At 35.9% G+C, this 15,076-nt stretch overlaps 1 protein-coding gene across 2 annotated transcripts in view; it reads right to left on the minus strand.

Annotated features, from left to right (window-relative positions):
• Positions 1-15,076, minus strand: part of csmd3b (CUB and Sushi multiple domains 3b) — a gene marked incomplete at its 5' end in the record, with an annotated part of 449,682 nt that overhangs the window by 44,160 nt on the left and 390,446 nt on the right. For both annotated transcript variants that reach the window (XM_084131937.1, XM_084131936.1), the window contains 7 exons: positions 2,264-2,437; positions 4,663-4,848; positions 5,925-6,098; positions 11,988-12,161; positions 13,297-13,470; positions 13,579-13,773; positions 14,413-14,598. In XM_084131937.1, the coding sequence (XP_083988063.1) occupies positions 2,264-2,437; positions 4,663-4,848; positions 5,925-6,098; positions 11,988-12,161; positions 13,297-13,470; positions 13,579-13,773; positions 14,413-14,598 (1,263 nt within the window). The remainder of the gene's footprint in view (positions 1-2,263; positions 2,438-4,662; positions 4,849-5,924; positions 6,099-11,987; positions 12,162-13,296; positions 13,471-13,578; positions 13,774-14,412; positions 14,599-15,076) is intronic.

Below are 15,076 nucleotides of genomic sequence, written 5' to 3' on the forward strand. Positions count from 1 at the left end.
TTTTGCTTACACAACGGTTCAATAAACAGAAAGTTATTATTGACTAAAGGTTCGTTCACAACAAGGACGATTCAAACAACTATAAACTATACAACTATTAGTCCACACTTCAACTGTAACGATAATGACACAGATAAACGACATCATTTGAATCATTTTCAGAATGATTTTTTCCAGCTTATGAACGCTAAAATCATTGACAGCCAATAAGAATCCACCCGACTTTAAAGAGCATTTAAAGCGGCAGAGGAGAAAATCATTGTTTGTTTAATATACTAATAATGCACACTAATATAGTTATCGTGGTTGCACTTTATTTTACAGTACGTGCACTTATGTGTACTTTCAAGAAAGTACTGGTTAATATAGGGTTACTACATGGGTTAGGTTTATCACCCAGTTATGGCAATTACTTAAAATTGAGATTTATACATCACATGAAAGCTGAATAAATAAGCTTTCCATTGATGTATGGTTTGTTAGGATATTACAATATTTGGCCGAGATACAACTATTGAAATCTGGAATCTGAGGGTGCAAAAAAAATCAAAACATTGAGAAAATCTCCTTTAAAGTTGTTCATTTATGTTGGCGATTGTGCTGCATTCACTCACAAAAATACATTTTTGATATATTTACAGTAGGAAATTTACAAAATATCTTTATGGATCATGATCTTTACTTAATATCCTAATGATTTTTGGCATAAAAGAAAAATCGATAATTTTGACCCATACAATGCATTGTTGGCTATTGCCACAAATTTACCCGTGCGACTTGTGACTGGTTTTTTGATCCAGGGTCACATATGTACATGAGGAACAGGTCTGTAAAATAAAGCACTACCGTTATCAATAAGAGTTAATTTTGTAGTTATTTTAAGCCCGGGACACACCAAGCCTTCGTCAAAGAACTAGCGGATACGAAAGCTGTTTCGTCACCTCTCGTCGGCTGCGTCTCGGCCAAAAACTGCGCTTGAACACACCAGAAGGACTAAAGGCGACTGTCAACTAGCATGTGCGTTCTGCGTCTGCGTGTCCGTAAATATCTGTCTATATCAGCAGGTATTAATAGTATATTTTCATCATTCAGAAAGGGAAACTGAAACTAAGACTGCAGATATACAAACCGTAAACAAAGCAGGTTTGCGTTGATTTTGAATATCAATCACACAGATCACTTTCTTCATTCCAGTCGGCTCACATTATATTCCTGCATTCAAATGTTCAGGTAAGATGACATAAAATGATAACAGGCGTCTGTCTGTACCGTCTTGACTTCTTTGCTCGCTTTCATCACTTTCGCTTTTATTCTCATGCACTGATTCGTTCGCTTGGCTGAACAGCCAATTACAGTTCTCTCTCTCACCGTCGGCCAGACGCCAATTCAACATGCTGAATCGGCCCAAAAAACCCAGACAGTGTCCGACTAGAGCCAATGCTGCTGAACACAATGAAAAAAACAAGCTGACCCGACAGATGCTCAAAAATGCCCATTGGTTTGGTGTGTCCCGGCCTTTAGACACAGTACTGATAGAGTTACTTTATCCATTTTTGCTTCAACAATAAAATTTGTTTCAAACAAAGTCAAAGAACAATTAACCATCATGTGTCTCATAGTAGTGTTTTACACCGAATGAATCAGTGTTTTTGAACAAGTGGTTTGAGTGAATGACACAATGAATCACTTAGACAAAATAAAGTCACCTATCGTCATTTACGAGCGTATCAATATACAACGTGCAGAAAGCATTGCTAAAAAATCCACTAATAAACACACCGAGATTCTGTCTGGAACACAGACAAGCAGAGCGACACAGTGACAACTCCCAGTGGAAAAGAAATTGTATAATATCAACTAAATTACATTCCAAACACAACATGGCCAGCTATTTTTTCAGATTTGCTCTGCCAGAGAAAACAGTTTCAAAAGAAGCCAAAGTAGGAAGTGTTGCGAACACAGACAACGGACTGATCCAGAACTGTGCTACAAAACACCAGCACTTTTGGAGTATCGCCTCTCCAATCAAACTAGTGGACTGCAAATAACTTTCGCAACCTACAAATGTAAGGAAAAACAAGATTTCTTTGTGTAGGCAAGCTGTTTGAATACTTAACCAAAGGTTAAAGGAAACCAAAGGAAGCATTTGCCCACACGCTCTTCTTGATTTTTGATGATTTTGTCGCATCTCGTAGTCGTGTCTGGTGTGGACACGGTGTGTAATAGCATCTTTAATCGTGCGGGTTGCGTGTGTTCGTCCTACCTGAGCAGAAGGGCATGGGTGCGCTCCAGTGGCCATTGAGCTGGCAGGTTCGTGAGGATTCGCCCTTCAGTTGTCGGCCACCCGTACAGATGTAGCGCACCGTGGCACCAAAGGTGAATTTGTCCCCGCTCAGCACTCCATTAGGAGGAGATCCAGGATGCCCACAGTCCACCACTGTCCACAACACACACGGAAAACATTACTGGATCGGCAAACACTCCTTCAGGACACATTCACAAGTTGAATATGATTATATTCTATTCAAATTCAATTCACATTTATTTGTATAGTGCTTTTCACAATACACATCGTTTCAAATGCATGAGTCTTTCAGAAATGTACATATACAAAATCACTGTTAGCGAAAAATTTATAAATTTTAAACAATGTAATAATTGAATGCAGAAACAATGAACTCATTGAAGTAATGAATACTTGTTTGTTAATAAATGATTATGACGTTTAGAAAAATGTAGCTTTGGTGCATGGTGATTCAGAGTTTGCGTCATCTGAAGTCTTGGCAGGAGTTTTATTAAAACATAGAAGGCTTGAAACAAAGCTGCTTTTAACTTTTAATTATATAATCGCTCTAGTTGTTCTCAATGAATGCGGTGGTAATTCAGCTTCCTGTGTGAGCGTTTTGATCAGCACTTTCTAGAAGTTTCTTCCTAATCTGTATTTCAGACCTCACTGCTTGTGCAGACTGCTAACATTGAAATATTTTAATCAAAATGAATGCATATCAATGAATGAATTAATATGATTTAATTAAATGTAATAATTTATCTTAATTTATTTAAAATGGTATTAAAAGGAATGAGCCTTTAATGTGCACAAAAATGTATAAAAATATAAAAATATATATATTTTTTAATATGCTTCAGAGATGTAAAACAACAGTAGTCAAATCCAGAAAAGCTTAAAGGGTTAATTCACCCAACAATGAAAATTCTGTCAGTAATCACTCACCCTCATGTTGTTCCAACCCCGTAAGACTTTTGTTCATCTTCGGAACACAAATTAAGATATTTTGGATTAAATCTGAGAGCTGGATCACTCCTCCATAGGCTTCTATGTCAGTGGTTCCCAATTCCAGTCCTCGTGACCCACTGCTCTGCACATTTTGTATGTCTCCCTTATTTAACACACCTGAACCAGATCATCAGCTCATTAGGAGAGACTCCATGAACTGAACTGAGTGTGTCAGATAAGAGAGACATACAAAATGTGCAGAGCAGTGGGTCACGAGGACTGGAATTGGGAACCACTGTTCTATGTAATTGAAACTTGCCGGCCCAGAAAGTTAGTAAAGACAATGTTTAAAATAGTCCAAGTGCTTCTGAGTGAGTTCACGTAGTGTAACAGCGCAGCACTTCTGGGTTGTACTTCAGAACGTAGGCTCACTATTGGCCAGCATCACACACATGACCAGCGTCGGCCAATAGTGAGCCTACGTTCTGACGTACAACCCAGAAGCGCTGCGCTGTTACACTACGTGAACTCACTCAGAGAAACACAGAAGAACATGAATAGTTGAATAAAGTCATTATTTTTGTTTGTTTTTGCACACAAAAAGTATTCTCGTCGCTTGATAAACGTATGGTTGAGCCACTGTAGTCACTTGGACTATTTTAAACATTGTCTTTACTAACTTTCTGGGCCGGCAAGATTCGATCCCATAGAAGCCTATGGAGGAGTGAGACAGCTCTCAGATTTAATCAAAAATATCTTAATTTGTGTTCCGAAGATGAACGAAAGTCTTACATGAGGGTGAGTAATTACTGACAGAATTTTCATTTTTGGGTGAACTAACCCTTTAAACAAAGGGTCTCAACTGTGCATATATTTTTGCATGTCAGCAGAAAAGGTGTGAATACATATAAATATATATGTAAATAAAGCATTGAGTAAATCTCATTACCAGGTGAGAAACAAACACTTTTCATATAGGACTGCAAGAAAGCATCAGCATTTTTATGCAGAACGTATCTCAGATCACTTAGGTATTCAAAGAGCCTTGCAAATGGTGTTAGGATCACACATGTAAAACTACAGGAAAGGTTATAGAAACACAAAGCAAAGTGGATACTGGGAGAAAGGGCATCTCTGACAGCAGGGAGTCTTGTAAGCTTAGGTCCCGTCGACTTCACAGCTGCTGCTGATCGTGTCTCACTGAGCTGTAGACGGGCCGAGGATGTGCTGTGTTTTAACTTTCACATAATAAAGTGGGGATCAGATAATTGCTAATCTGTGTTCCACCTGTCCCTCAATTACAACCACTGATCTTGAGCAGCAGGAAGAGGGTCGTGCAACGAATTCCCCTCAATTACTGGAAGAAACAGGTGATTAGCAACACAATGCCACTGCCAAATTTTCATTGAATGATGCCAGAAACATACCGATACACTCGGGCAGCGGTTTGTCCCACTGACCCGTGGGCTGGCAGGTGAGGACGGGGGAGCCAAACAGGTAATAGCCGGGGTTGCAGTCGTAGAAAACCACCGTGCCAAAGGTGAAGTTTCCGTGCTCGATCTTACTCTGCCTGATGGAGTTGGCTGGAATCCCAGGATCAGAGCAATTGACAACTGAATAAAGAGAAGAAAGGGAGAGGACAGAAGCAGAGACATGTTATTTGGCAGAAGCACTAAGCAAGTGACTTCAGTGGAAACAACTAGGTCAGATGCTCTGCGCATGTAGAATGAGAATTTGCCATTCTGTCACAGACATCCACTCAAAAAAAATTACTGATAGGACACGATAAAAAAATGCTGGATCTTCTTAAAAAAGTGACATAGGACTAATCGAGACTGTAATATGAATATATATAAATAAAGCATATATATATATACAGTAAATCACAATTAATAAATAAATCACAATTAATCGCATCTAACATAAAAGTTTTTGTATATATAATACATGTGTGTATATTATATATGCGTTTGTGTACACACACCCATGCATGTATGCATAATATATATATATATATATATATATATATATATCCACGTATATTATATAAACAAAAACTTTTATGTTAGATTAATCGATTTGACAGCACTAATATATATATAAATAAATATATATATATATATATATATATATTTAATGTATACATATTTTATATACCTTCTAAAATATAATATAATACATACATACCTAAAGTATATATATACTGTATATATATATATATATATAATGATTTTAATATTAAAATAATATTATATATATAATTTTTTTGTAAACTTTTATTATAAAAAAATATAAAGAAATTGAAACATTTATTTTTGTAATATAAGACATTTCTCAATATAATTCAGCTCAAACTGTGTTAGTATCATGTATCATACAGTTGCATGCAATAAGTCAGTGCACAAATGCAGAATGGCATATCACAGAACATGCAGTCTATATCAAACTAAATATATCGGCATAACATTTTAGTATAATAACAGTATAACATTGTGTTTCCTTACCAGGCATCATTAATGACAATTTTGTTAGTGAATTTTCAGCCACCAAACCCCACAATCGGCAGACACTTATCAACATCCAACATCCGCTTCACCCTTTCTTACCCTTCACTGCGGTGCTTTAATACGGTCAGCCGGTGAATCAGGCAAAGCTCCGTGTGAATAAAAGACTTAACTTTTCTCCCCACCTTTACATGTTGGTGGTGGCTGGCTCCACTGCCGGTTGGCCTGACACTGGGCTCGGGAAGGACCCTCCATCACGTAGCCCATGTTGCAGGAGAAGCTCACCACATCGTTAAGGTTGAAGCCGTTGCCTACGGTCCGGCCATAGATGGGGCTTCCCGGGTGCCCACAGCTGATGGCTACAGATCACCAGAGAGAGAGAGAGAGAGAGAGAGAGAGAGAGAGAGAGAGAGAGAGAGAGAGAGAGAGAGAGGTTTTAATATGGCGTAAGCATACAATCTGTGTGTCTGATGATTTCTTCCTGGATGCTGTTTTCTCACAACAGGTACATATTAAAAAACAGAAACGGTTTACAGCGTGATTAAATTATGGCAGAAAATAGATGCGCCCTTAATATTGATTGGTCACTGCGGGAAATTAGTTCAATTTCCCTCAGTAATTTCTAATCATTTATTTGGTAAGTTGCCAACTCAAGTTTCATCCGTGGCCGATGAAGGGGACTACGGATGAAAATTAGCATTTGGCTAAATCCGGTACAATGCATGACATGGAAACAATTATGTTAAAAATTGTATATGGTCCCTTTATAAAAATAAATAAAATAAAAAACCTCAAATGCAATAAATCAGATTCGGTTTCTCCTTGATAAAACCAGCACCACATTTTAAATGCCAATGCACAGAAATAAAGGAAAGATTAATTCACTGTCATTCAAATACTACACAATCACATATATGCACAATGCACATCCATTTGAAAACTTGCGTGTGATATGTTTGGTATCAGTAATGTGTGGAAATAAACAAACAAACAAACAAACAAACAAAACAATCTGAAATGTTTTGCACCGTATGCCATCATTTTAAAGCAAATGTTTTTTAATGTATGGAGTCACGTTTTAACTGTATGATTTACAGCTATTAAAAGCAGTATTATTTCTAGAGAAAACTTAACATTCAATGAAAAGAAATAAGAATATAAATAATTTATAATAATTTTAATATTTGTTGAAATTATAAAAATACATTGCTCGCTTTCTCTCTCTATATACACTATTGTTCAAAAGTTTGGGGTCAGTAAGACTACAAGAAATGAATACTTTGATTCAGCAAGGATGCGCTAAATTGGTCAGAAATTACTTTTACAACACTGTTACCAAAAAAAAAAAAAAAAAAATGCTGTTTATTGAAACTTTTGAACTTTCTATTCTTCCAAAAATCCTGGAAAAAACAGTTTTCAACATTGATAATAATCATAAATGTTCTTGAGCATCAAATCATCATATTAGAATGATTTCTGAAGGATCATGTGACACTGAAGACTGGAGTAATGATGCTGAAAATTCAGCTTTGATCACAGGAATAAATTACATTTTAAAATATATTACAATAAAAAACAGCTGTTTTAAATTGTAATAATATTTCACATTTTTACTGTGTTTTTATTAAATAAATGTCTTAGTGAGCATGCATAAGAGACTTCTTTCAAAAACATAAAAACTAGGCCCCAAACTTTTGAACAGCAGAATAGGCATAACAAACATTTTGTCCGGAGGTGTAATTTAATAGCTCTGTAACAGTCGGGAACATTAGTCCAATGAAATCCCACGGTTGTAATAGCAATGGGCAACACGGCAACATTTGTGCTCGATCGCAGATATTTGTTGGCTGAATGAAGCGGTGCATGCTGTAAATAGAAGATTCACACTCAATGCCTTCGGGTGAGAGCTGTCACTCAAATGTTCAGTTTAGACATTCAAATCATATCGTTTATCAGAGTACATACAGGCGGCAAAGTAAACCAATCCAACACCAACATAATGCCTTTTAATTACATGCCAGGTTGCGTTTACTTCATTTATATGGGGAATGTATTAGACCTAAGCTGTCAGTCAGTATCAGATACAGAGCCGGTGTTAGCAGTGAAACTTGCTTGTTATCTACTGTGCATTGAGAAAACGCATGTAAGTCGAGTATGACGAGCCTGTCCCTGTGTCTTACTTCTCTAATGTGTAGAGTCTTGTCTTATTCTAACATACTGAAGAGCTCTTATTTAATTAAGGAGACATTTCTTTCGCTGATATGACACATTTAGAGGTATAAATTTGCGTTTGTAATAGCTCTTCCAGGGTACAGTATATTTTTGTTCCTCACAGTGCGTCTTTTCTACAATCATAAAAAGCCACAGTTGATTTACATAATCAGAGTTGTAATTTGTTTCTCTTTGCACGGAGGCAATTTCACTTTAATTTGAAGACTCTCCGTAACCCAAATTTCCAACCAAATCCCTGTATGCTAAAATAGCTGAAAATGTACCCACACATCTTTCTGTGATTTTAGCTATTAGTGCAAAGCTTGTGAAAAAAAAAATCATTTTATGTTTAAAGACCCCCTGAAATCACTCAAGTTTTTTGTGTTGATGTATTTCCTATTGAAATAGGAAGTGAGTGCCTTTATTTAATGAGTGCCTAATTTACATCATAGCAGGCTTATTATAGTTAATTAAAACTAAATCCATTTAAAACTTGTTGCCTGAAATAGAATAAACGTCGACGGAAATAAAAACTTTTATTTTAGCTAGAACAACATTTCTTATTAAAATAACTTAAAACTAAAAATGAAATAAAATGAATGAATAAAACTTACTAAACATGACTGAAAAAAAAACCTACAATACTAAAACTTTGACAAAAATTAAAATAAAGAGCAGTAAAATCACGCACATCCCAGTCAGGTACGGGTGCTGGATCTCATATAGAATGCAAAGTTACAAAGTAAAACCGTAAAGGCCCGAAACGTCACACTTGAAATAAATTTGTGAATGGGAGCTCTCCGGTGTGCGGATCTTTACTTTAAAAATTAAAATAAAAACAGATCAAAACAAATTCAAAATATTAATACAAACTATAAAAGTATCTCAATGACACTAAAACAAATATTTATGACTCAATCAGATGGGGTCTTAGTGAAAGGGGATGTTTTAATTCTGGAAAGCATTTGATGTTTGAGTGTATTTTTGCTCAGTTTTCCCAGGATAAAAATCGACATTTCAAATGTATACTCTAAATCTGCTAAAAATCAATTGCAAACTTTTAGTGATGCACCAGCAAATAGACGACCTCAGAACTACCAGAACTGCACTAAAAGCCACAAAACTCCAATATTCATTTCATGGGGTCTTTAAGTCGAGTAAACGATTAATACATCAAGTATGTCAGCTGCTATTGGTTAGATCCATTGAGGAATCACAGAGCCTGGTGCAACTGGTCTGGCATTGAAATTGCCTTTCTTCCCTCTTGCTTTATTCTGCTTGAGAAAGTGTGCGATGATTTGCAGATGCAAAAAAACTGTGATTGTTTCAGATGCCGTGATCACCATCATCAAAAGAGACGCCTCAGTCGCCCCGCTTTCATCGTAATTGACTGCCATTCTCTAAAAGATCATGGAAGAGATGCCACATTAATAAAAGTGTGAATAAAATTTGAATCAAATCAAGTGACAGTCAGAATATAAGCCGTGGCTCTCAAATGGTTTCCCAGAGAACCCAGATTTTACACTGGACATCAAGTGAGCCGGACCAGTGTTATCATTGTTAACTAAACCTATTAAAAACATTTCTGTTAACTGAAATTAAAGCTGAAATAAACTAAAATATAAATATTAGTTGAAAAACTGTATGCCTTGGCAATAAACTGAAATAAGTTTAAGTTGAAGCACTAAAATTATTACCTAGAAATGCTGTATATAAAACTCAATAAAATGAAAACTAAAAAAAAATCTAAACATCAATATTTTTAATTACAAAATCACAGAATGAAATGGCTAACAATTAAACTAAAATTAACATGAAAACAAAAAATATAATTAAAAACTACAATAAAAACTAAAATAAACTCAACTCGTTTTAGGTCATAATCCGCCATTTGAAAACCATCAGCTTAAAAGTATTTGCTAATTTTGTTTAAGAAGATGAAGATGCTGTATCCAGGACAGGATCCGCCCTCATCAAAGGGTTCGTTCTGCCAAAAAACAGAAACCTGTCATGCTTTTCTGACATGGTTTCTTCTGAGGAACACAAAAGGAGATATTTTGAATGAAAGTGGTTAATGGGGTTCAGTGATGCTTTGAGTGGATAAAAGCAGTTCTTCAAAATATCTTCAGTTCTGTGTTTTACAGAGGAAACGATGTCATTCGGATGAAATATTCTGAATGATCAATCCCCAATCTGACTTGTGACGCAGCCACGCTTCGTTCATTTCTCTGGCCAGAACTGAGAGAACTGAGAGACGAGACTGAGCCTGTTTTCTTCCACGTTTTATTCTCTCCATTTCTGTCACCGATGGAGTTTGGGTTCATTTGGCGCCTCTGGCTTGCTTAGTTGGGGACTTTTAATATTCAACATTAGTTCTGATTTGACTGAACATCACTGTTTCCACCAGAGCTGCTGTATAGCTGAACTGAACTCATTCCATAACTGATGAACTTTATACAGTCATTAAACTTGAACTGAATCAACACTGAACTGATTTCAACTGAATAATGACGATTGTATTGAATAATGTTCACTATTGTCTTTTTAGAGCTGCTTTACAGCAGAATTGAATCATCATTTTACACAGTAAAGCTGCTTTGAAATGATCTGTGTTGTATAAAGTGCTATAGAAATAAATGTGCCCTGACTTGACTTGACTCGTACAGGTTTGGAATGACACGAGTGAGAGCAAATTACAGAATTTGCATTTTGGGGTGAACTATAATTTTAATAAAATGGGAGATGATGTGGATAAATCCTGCAGTCTCAAATACTGCAGCTTTTGATGAGACTTACTTCATTACTTTCTCTGCAGATCCTTTTCATCAGCTCATTTAGTCTAAATGTTCTTCAAACAAATAAACGCCCCCATTGAAGTGAGGCAGACCTGCTGCAGTGCGTGTCTGATAAATGTAGGATGTGTGAGTGTGTGTGTGGGTGGACCCAGTAGGAGATGACAGTGACGCCACTTTAAAAAAATATATAAATAGCTCCCTAAATACAGAGAGCTCTTAATGTGGATTCTTTAAATACCAGTGCCATTTAAGAAGGAGAGACAGAGCGCTGGCGTCATGATGTCACGTCCCCTTATGCTTATTTGCAATAGAGTTATTCTCTGTGTCCCAGATATAGTAGTCAAAACTGCAACAGTAAGTGTGCTAAAATTAGGGCTGTCAATTGAGTCAAAGCTTTAAATAAATTAATTACACTACCGTTCAACAGTTTGGGGTCAGTAAGATTTAACTTTAAAACTTAAAACTTTTTTTTTTTTTTATAAGTCTCTTATGCTCACCAAGACTGCATTTATATTTGATAAAAAATACAGTAAAAATTAAAATATTGTGAAATATTTTTACAATTTGAAATAACTGTTTTCTATTTGAATATTTAGTAAAATTTAATTTATTCCTGTGATTCAAAGCTGAATTTTATTCCAGTCTTCAGTGTCACATGATCCTTCAGACATCATTCTAATATGATGATTTGCTGCTCAAGAAACATTTATGATTATTATCAATGCTGAAAACAGTTGTACTGATTTTTTTTCAGGATCATTTAAAGAATATAAAGTTAACAGAAAGAACAGCTTCAACATGAATTATGAATCTTTTGTAACATAATAAATGTATTTACTATCACTTTTGATCAATTTAATGCATCCTTGCTAAATAAAAGTTAATTTTCTTTAAAAAAAATATCTTACTAACCTCAAACTTCTCTTAATTAATCAGAATTAAATGCATGCATTGCTGAGAAAAAGCATGCATATGAGAACAATTCAAAGACATTTTTGTGGCAGAATTCAATATATTGTTTTATATATTATTTCCATAGTATATAGGCCAGAAATTCATTAACTCATTAAATTCATTAATTTTAATGTGCTAAATTGACAGCTCTAGCTAAAATACATGTGACTGTGTCTATTCCTTCACCCAGCGCCGTGGGGCTTTCGACCTTTTTCTGAATGAATCTATTCATGGATTCCGTAATTTTCCACAGCTTGTCTGAGAGAGAAAAGCGAGTCCCAAACTCACGGACGCAGATGGGCAGCTGTCCGGACCAGTTGTGGTCTTGCTGGCAGATTCGCACAGAGGAGCCGATGAGCCGGAAGCCGGAGACGCACTGGTACACTATGGTGTCTCTGTAGCCGAAGTTCTCCCCGATCACCTGACCATTGACAATCTGCTCGGGTAAACCACAGTGGCCGGCTGAAAGGACAGGAACGAGAAGAGAGAGTGATTAAAGTGAGAGGTCTGAGCGGCAGCTACATTACACTGTAAAATATTAACATCCAATGCTTTTAGAGAGACCAACTGCTTCAAGCAATTAAGTGTTTAGTGGAGTGTATGTAAATTTAAAAAAGTGAGACCTTCAGTGGAGCAGAGAAAGAAACATGATTGAGGTCAAATGTAATTTAAGCACTTAGACGCTGTGTGTGAGTGTGTATAGTGTTATACATACCGTTCAAAAGCTTGAGGTCATTGAGATTTTGTTTTATTTATCTTTTTAGAAACTAATACTGTTATTCAGCAAGGATGCATTAAATTGCTGATCTTTTGAACTTTCTATTCATACAAGAATCCTAATTTTTTTTAAATCAGTTTTAACAAAAATATAAAGTTGGCCTAGCCATACTTATGAAAAATGTCACATTTTAAATGTTTTTTTTTTTTTTTTTTCAAAGAATAAAATAGCTTTTTCATTTTTTTGAAATTTAAAATAAATAAATGTATTATCAGGATAACGACTTGAGTGAAAAACTTGCATAATGAAAAGTAAAAAATTAATTTTATAATGTCTTGATATTTGGTATATCCATGCATGGAAATCAAGTGTAAAAATAAAATAAAATAAAATAAAATAAAATAAAATAAAATAAAATAAAATAAAATAAAATAAATAAAATAAAATAAAATAAAATAAAATAAAATTAAATAAAATTAAATAAAATTAAATAAAATTAAATAAAATAAAATTAAATAAAATAAAATTAAATAAAATAAAATAAAATTAAATAAAATTAAATAAAATTAAAATTAAAATTAATGGATGAAGTTGGAGGAAAGAATCAGAGTTATCCAGACAATGGTTTACTACTTAATTCCCACACTTCCATTTACTGTATATTATGTCATGGAAAAGACTTTAAATACAAAATGTGGAAAATAGCAACAATAAAGAATGAGTAGGTGTACACAAACTTATGAATGATAGTACTATTAGAATCTAGGTTGATGACGATTCTGTCTCACTTAACAAGGTTTAAAAATCAAGTTGAGCCACTGCCAGGCAAACATGCCTGAAACAGCAGATGTGAACAGCAGTGAATGTACAGCACATTACCCAAGCAGCGCGTCTCTGTTCCACTCCACAGACCAGAAGATAGACACTCTCTCACTGTAGATCCCACCAGCATATACCCGTTGTCACATGTAAATATGGCCGTGGCCCCAAAGGAGGTCTGGGTTCCAATTTTCTTGCCACTGGGAGGCGTGGCCAGATCCCCACACGAGATGACTGAGAGGGAAGGGAGAGGGTAAGACAAACAAAGACAATCTGGAAGGTTTAAACCTTCGACTAACAGAGCCAAACAGCTGGTGGATTGGAGTTGAATGACACACTTACTTTGGCAGTGGGGTCTCTCGTTCCTCCAGCTCCACGCACCATTGGCTGTGCACTGAATGTGGGCGGGGCCTAGCCGGTAATAGCCAGGATCGCAGGTGAAGATGATTTTTGTTCTGTACTCATAATGCGAGCCGTTAACGATCCGCCACCTTCCGTGTTCCAGAGAGAAAGATCCGATACTCGGACAAACCACAACTGTGAAGAAAATACACAGAAACCAGTATTCAGAAACAAATGGCCACCCACAAATACTGTTGATATTTTATTATGGAATTGATTTCCATTCCAAAACTTACTATGCTGCCATTAACGTCCTTGGTGTGACTGAATTGACATCAATTGTGTCTTAAAAGGCAACATTATTGTGGTGTTGAAATGGATTGTCTTAAAAGGTTTTGGAATAGAGGCATTGTTTTGGAAGGGCAGATATAATTGGCTCATAAATAAATGAATATTAAAGCTGAAGCAAAGAGGTTTCTCTTATTCACTCGGCGGCCATCTTGGTTATACGCCCGGCAGCTATTTTCTGTTTAGCCAACAGCAAGCTCCTGCTTGCTTGAATGGGGAAAGACTGAAATTTCCAAAGCTCTTTTTCTAAATGGGTTTAATAACACTTCAATGGTTTTAATGACTATTAATCTGACAACAATTATATAAAATTAGCTTTTCTTGTTCAATGCAACAACAAAAAAAGAAGAAGATTCTTTAGGTTGGTCCAGTTAATGCACATCCTAGAGTTATCATATGCTATTAAAACGCTGTGTTCAAGTCCATCTCCTTCCTCTTGTACTGTCTCTGATTCTCTGCTTCTGCATCTCTGTGCGTGGGCTGTACCTGAGCAGCGAGGGACCTTGTTGTGGTTGCTCCAGGTGCCGTCAGGCTGGCACACAGCGCTGGTCAACTCTTTGGAGGACAGCCGGTAGCCATCGTTGCAGAAGTAGGTCACACGTGTTCCCACAGAGTAGTCCATCGCAAGCACTCCTCCGTTCACAGGAGCCTTGGGCAGCCCACAGGAGACAGCTAATGGGTGTGGAAATCAGATAGACATAGGGAACGTTAGGTCATATGTTTCAAATATAATTATAACAAGATAATTAAAAAAACTCTCAACATAGCTTATTACTCTATTAGAATATTTCACCATTAGAGCACTGAAAATTGGTTATTCGAGTGGCTGGTTTTACAAGAAGAAATTGGGCATGCTTTTTTTAAACGGCTTTATGTAAGGTCAATACTAAGTTTATGAGTAAAAAACGTTACAATAATGCATAGATACACAAATTGACCAAATAGATGTGCATAATTGCTTCTTTTTTTTTTTTTACAGATGCATGAAATATATTTGTACCATATTGGTTATCAGCTAAGAGAGATTAGAGGGGTGATGAACTGAGAAATAAAATTTTCCTTGAGCTTTTGACATATAAGAGGTCATCATACTATAAGAATATCCTGTAAGTTTCAGAACCTTGTTAGTCCAACAAAAGCTTTTATTGAC

This window comes from Abramis brama (genome assembly GCF_963993115.1).
Source record: "Abramis brama genome assembly, chromosome: 12".
Lineage (NCBI taxonomy): Eukaryota > Metazoa > Chordata > Actinopteri > Cypriniformes > Leuciscidae > Abramis > Abramis brama.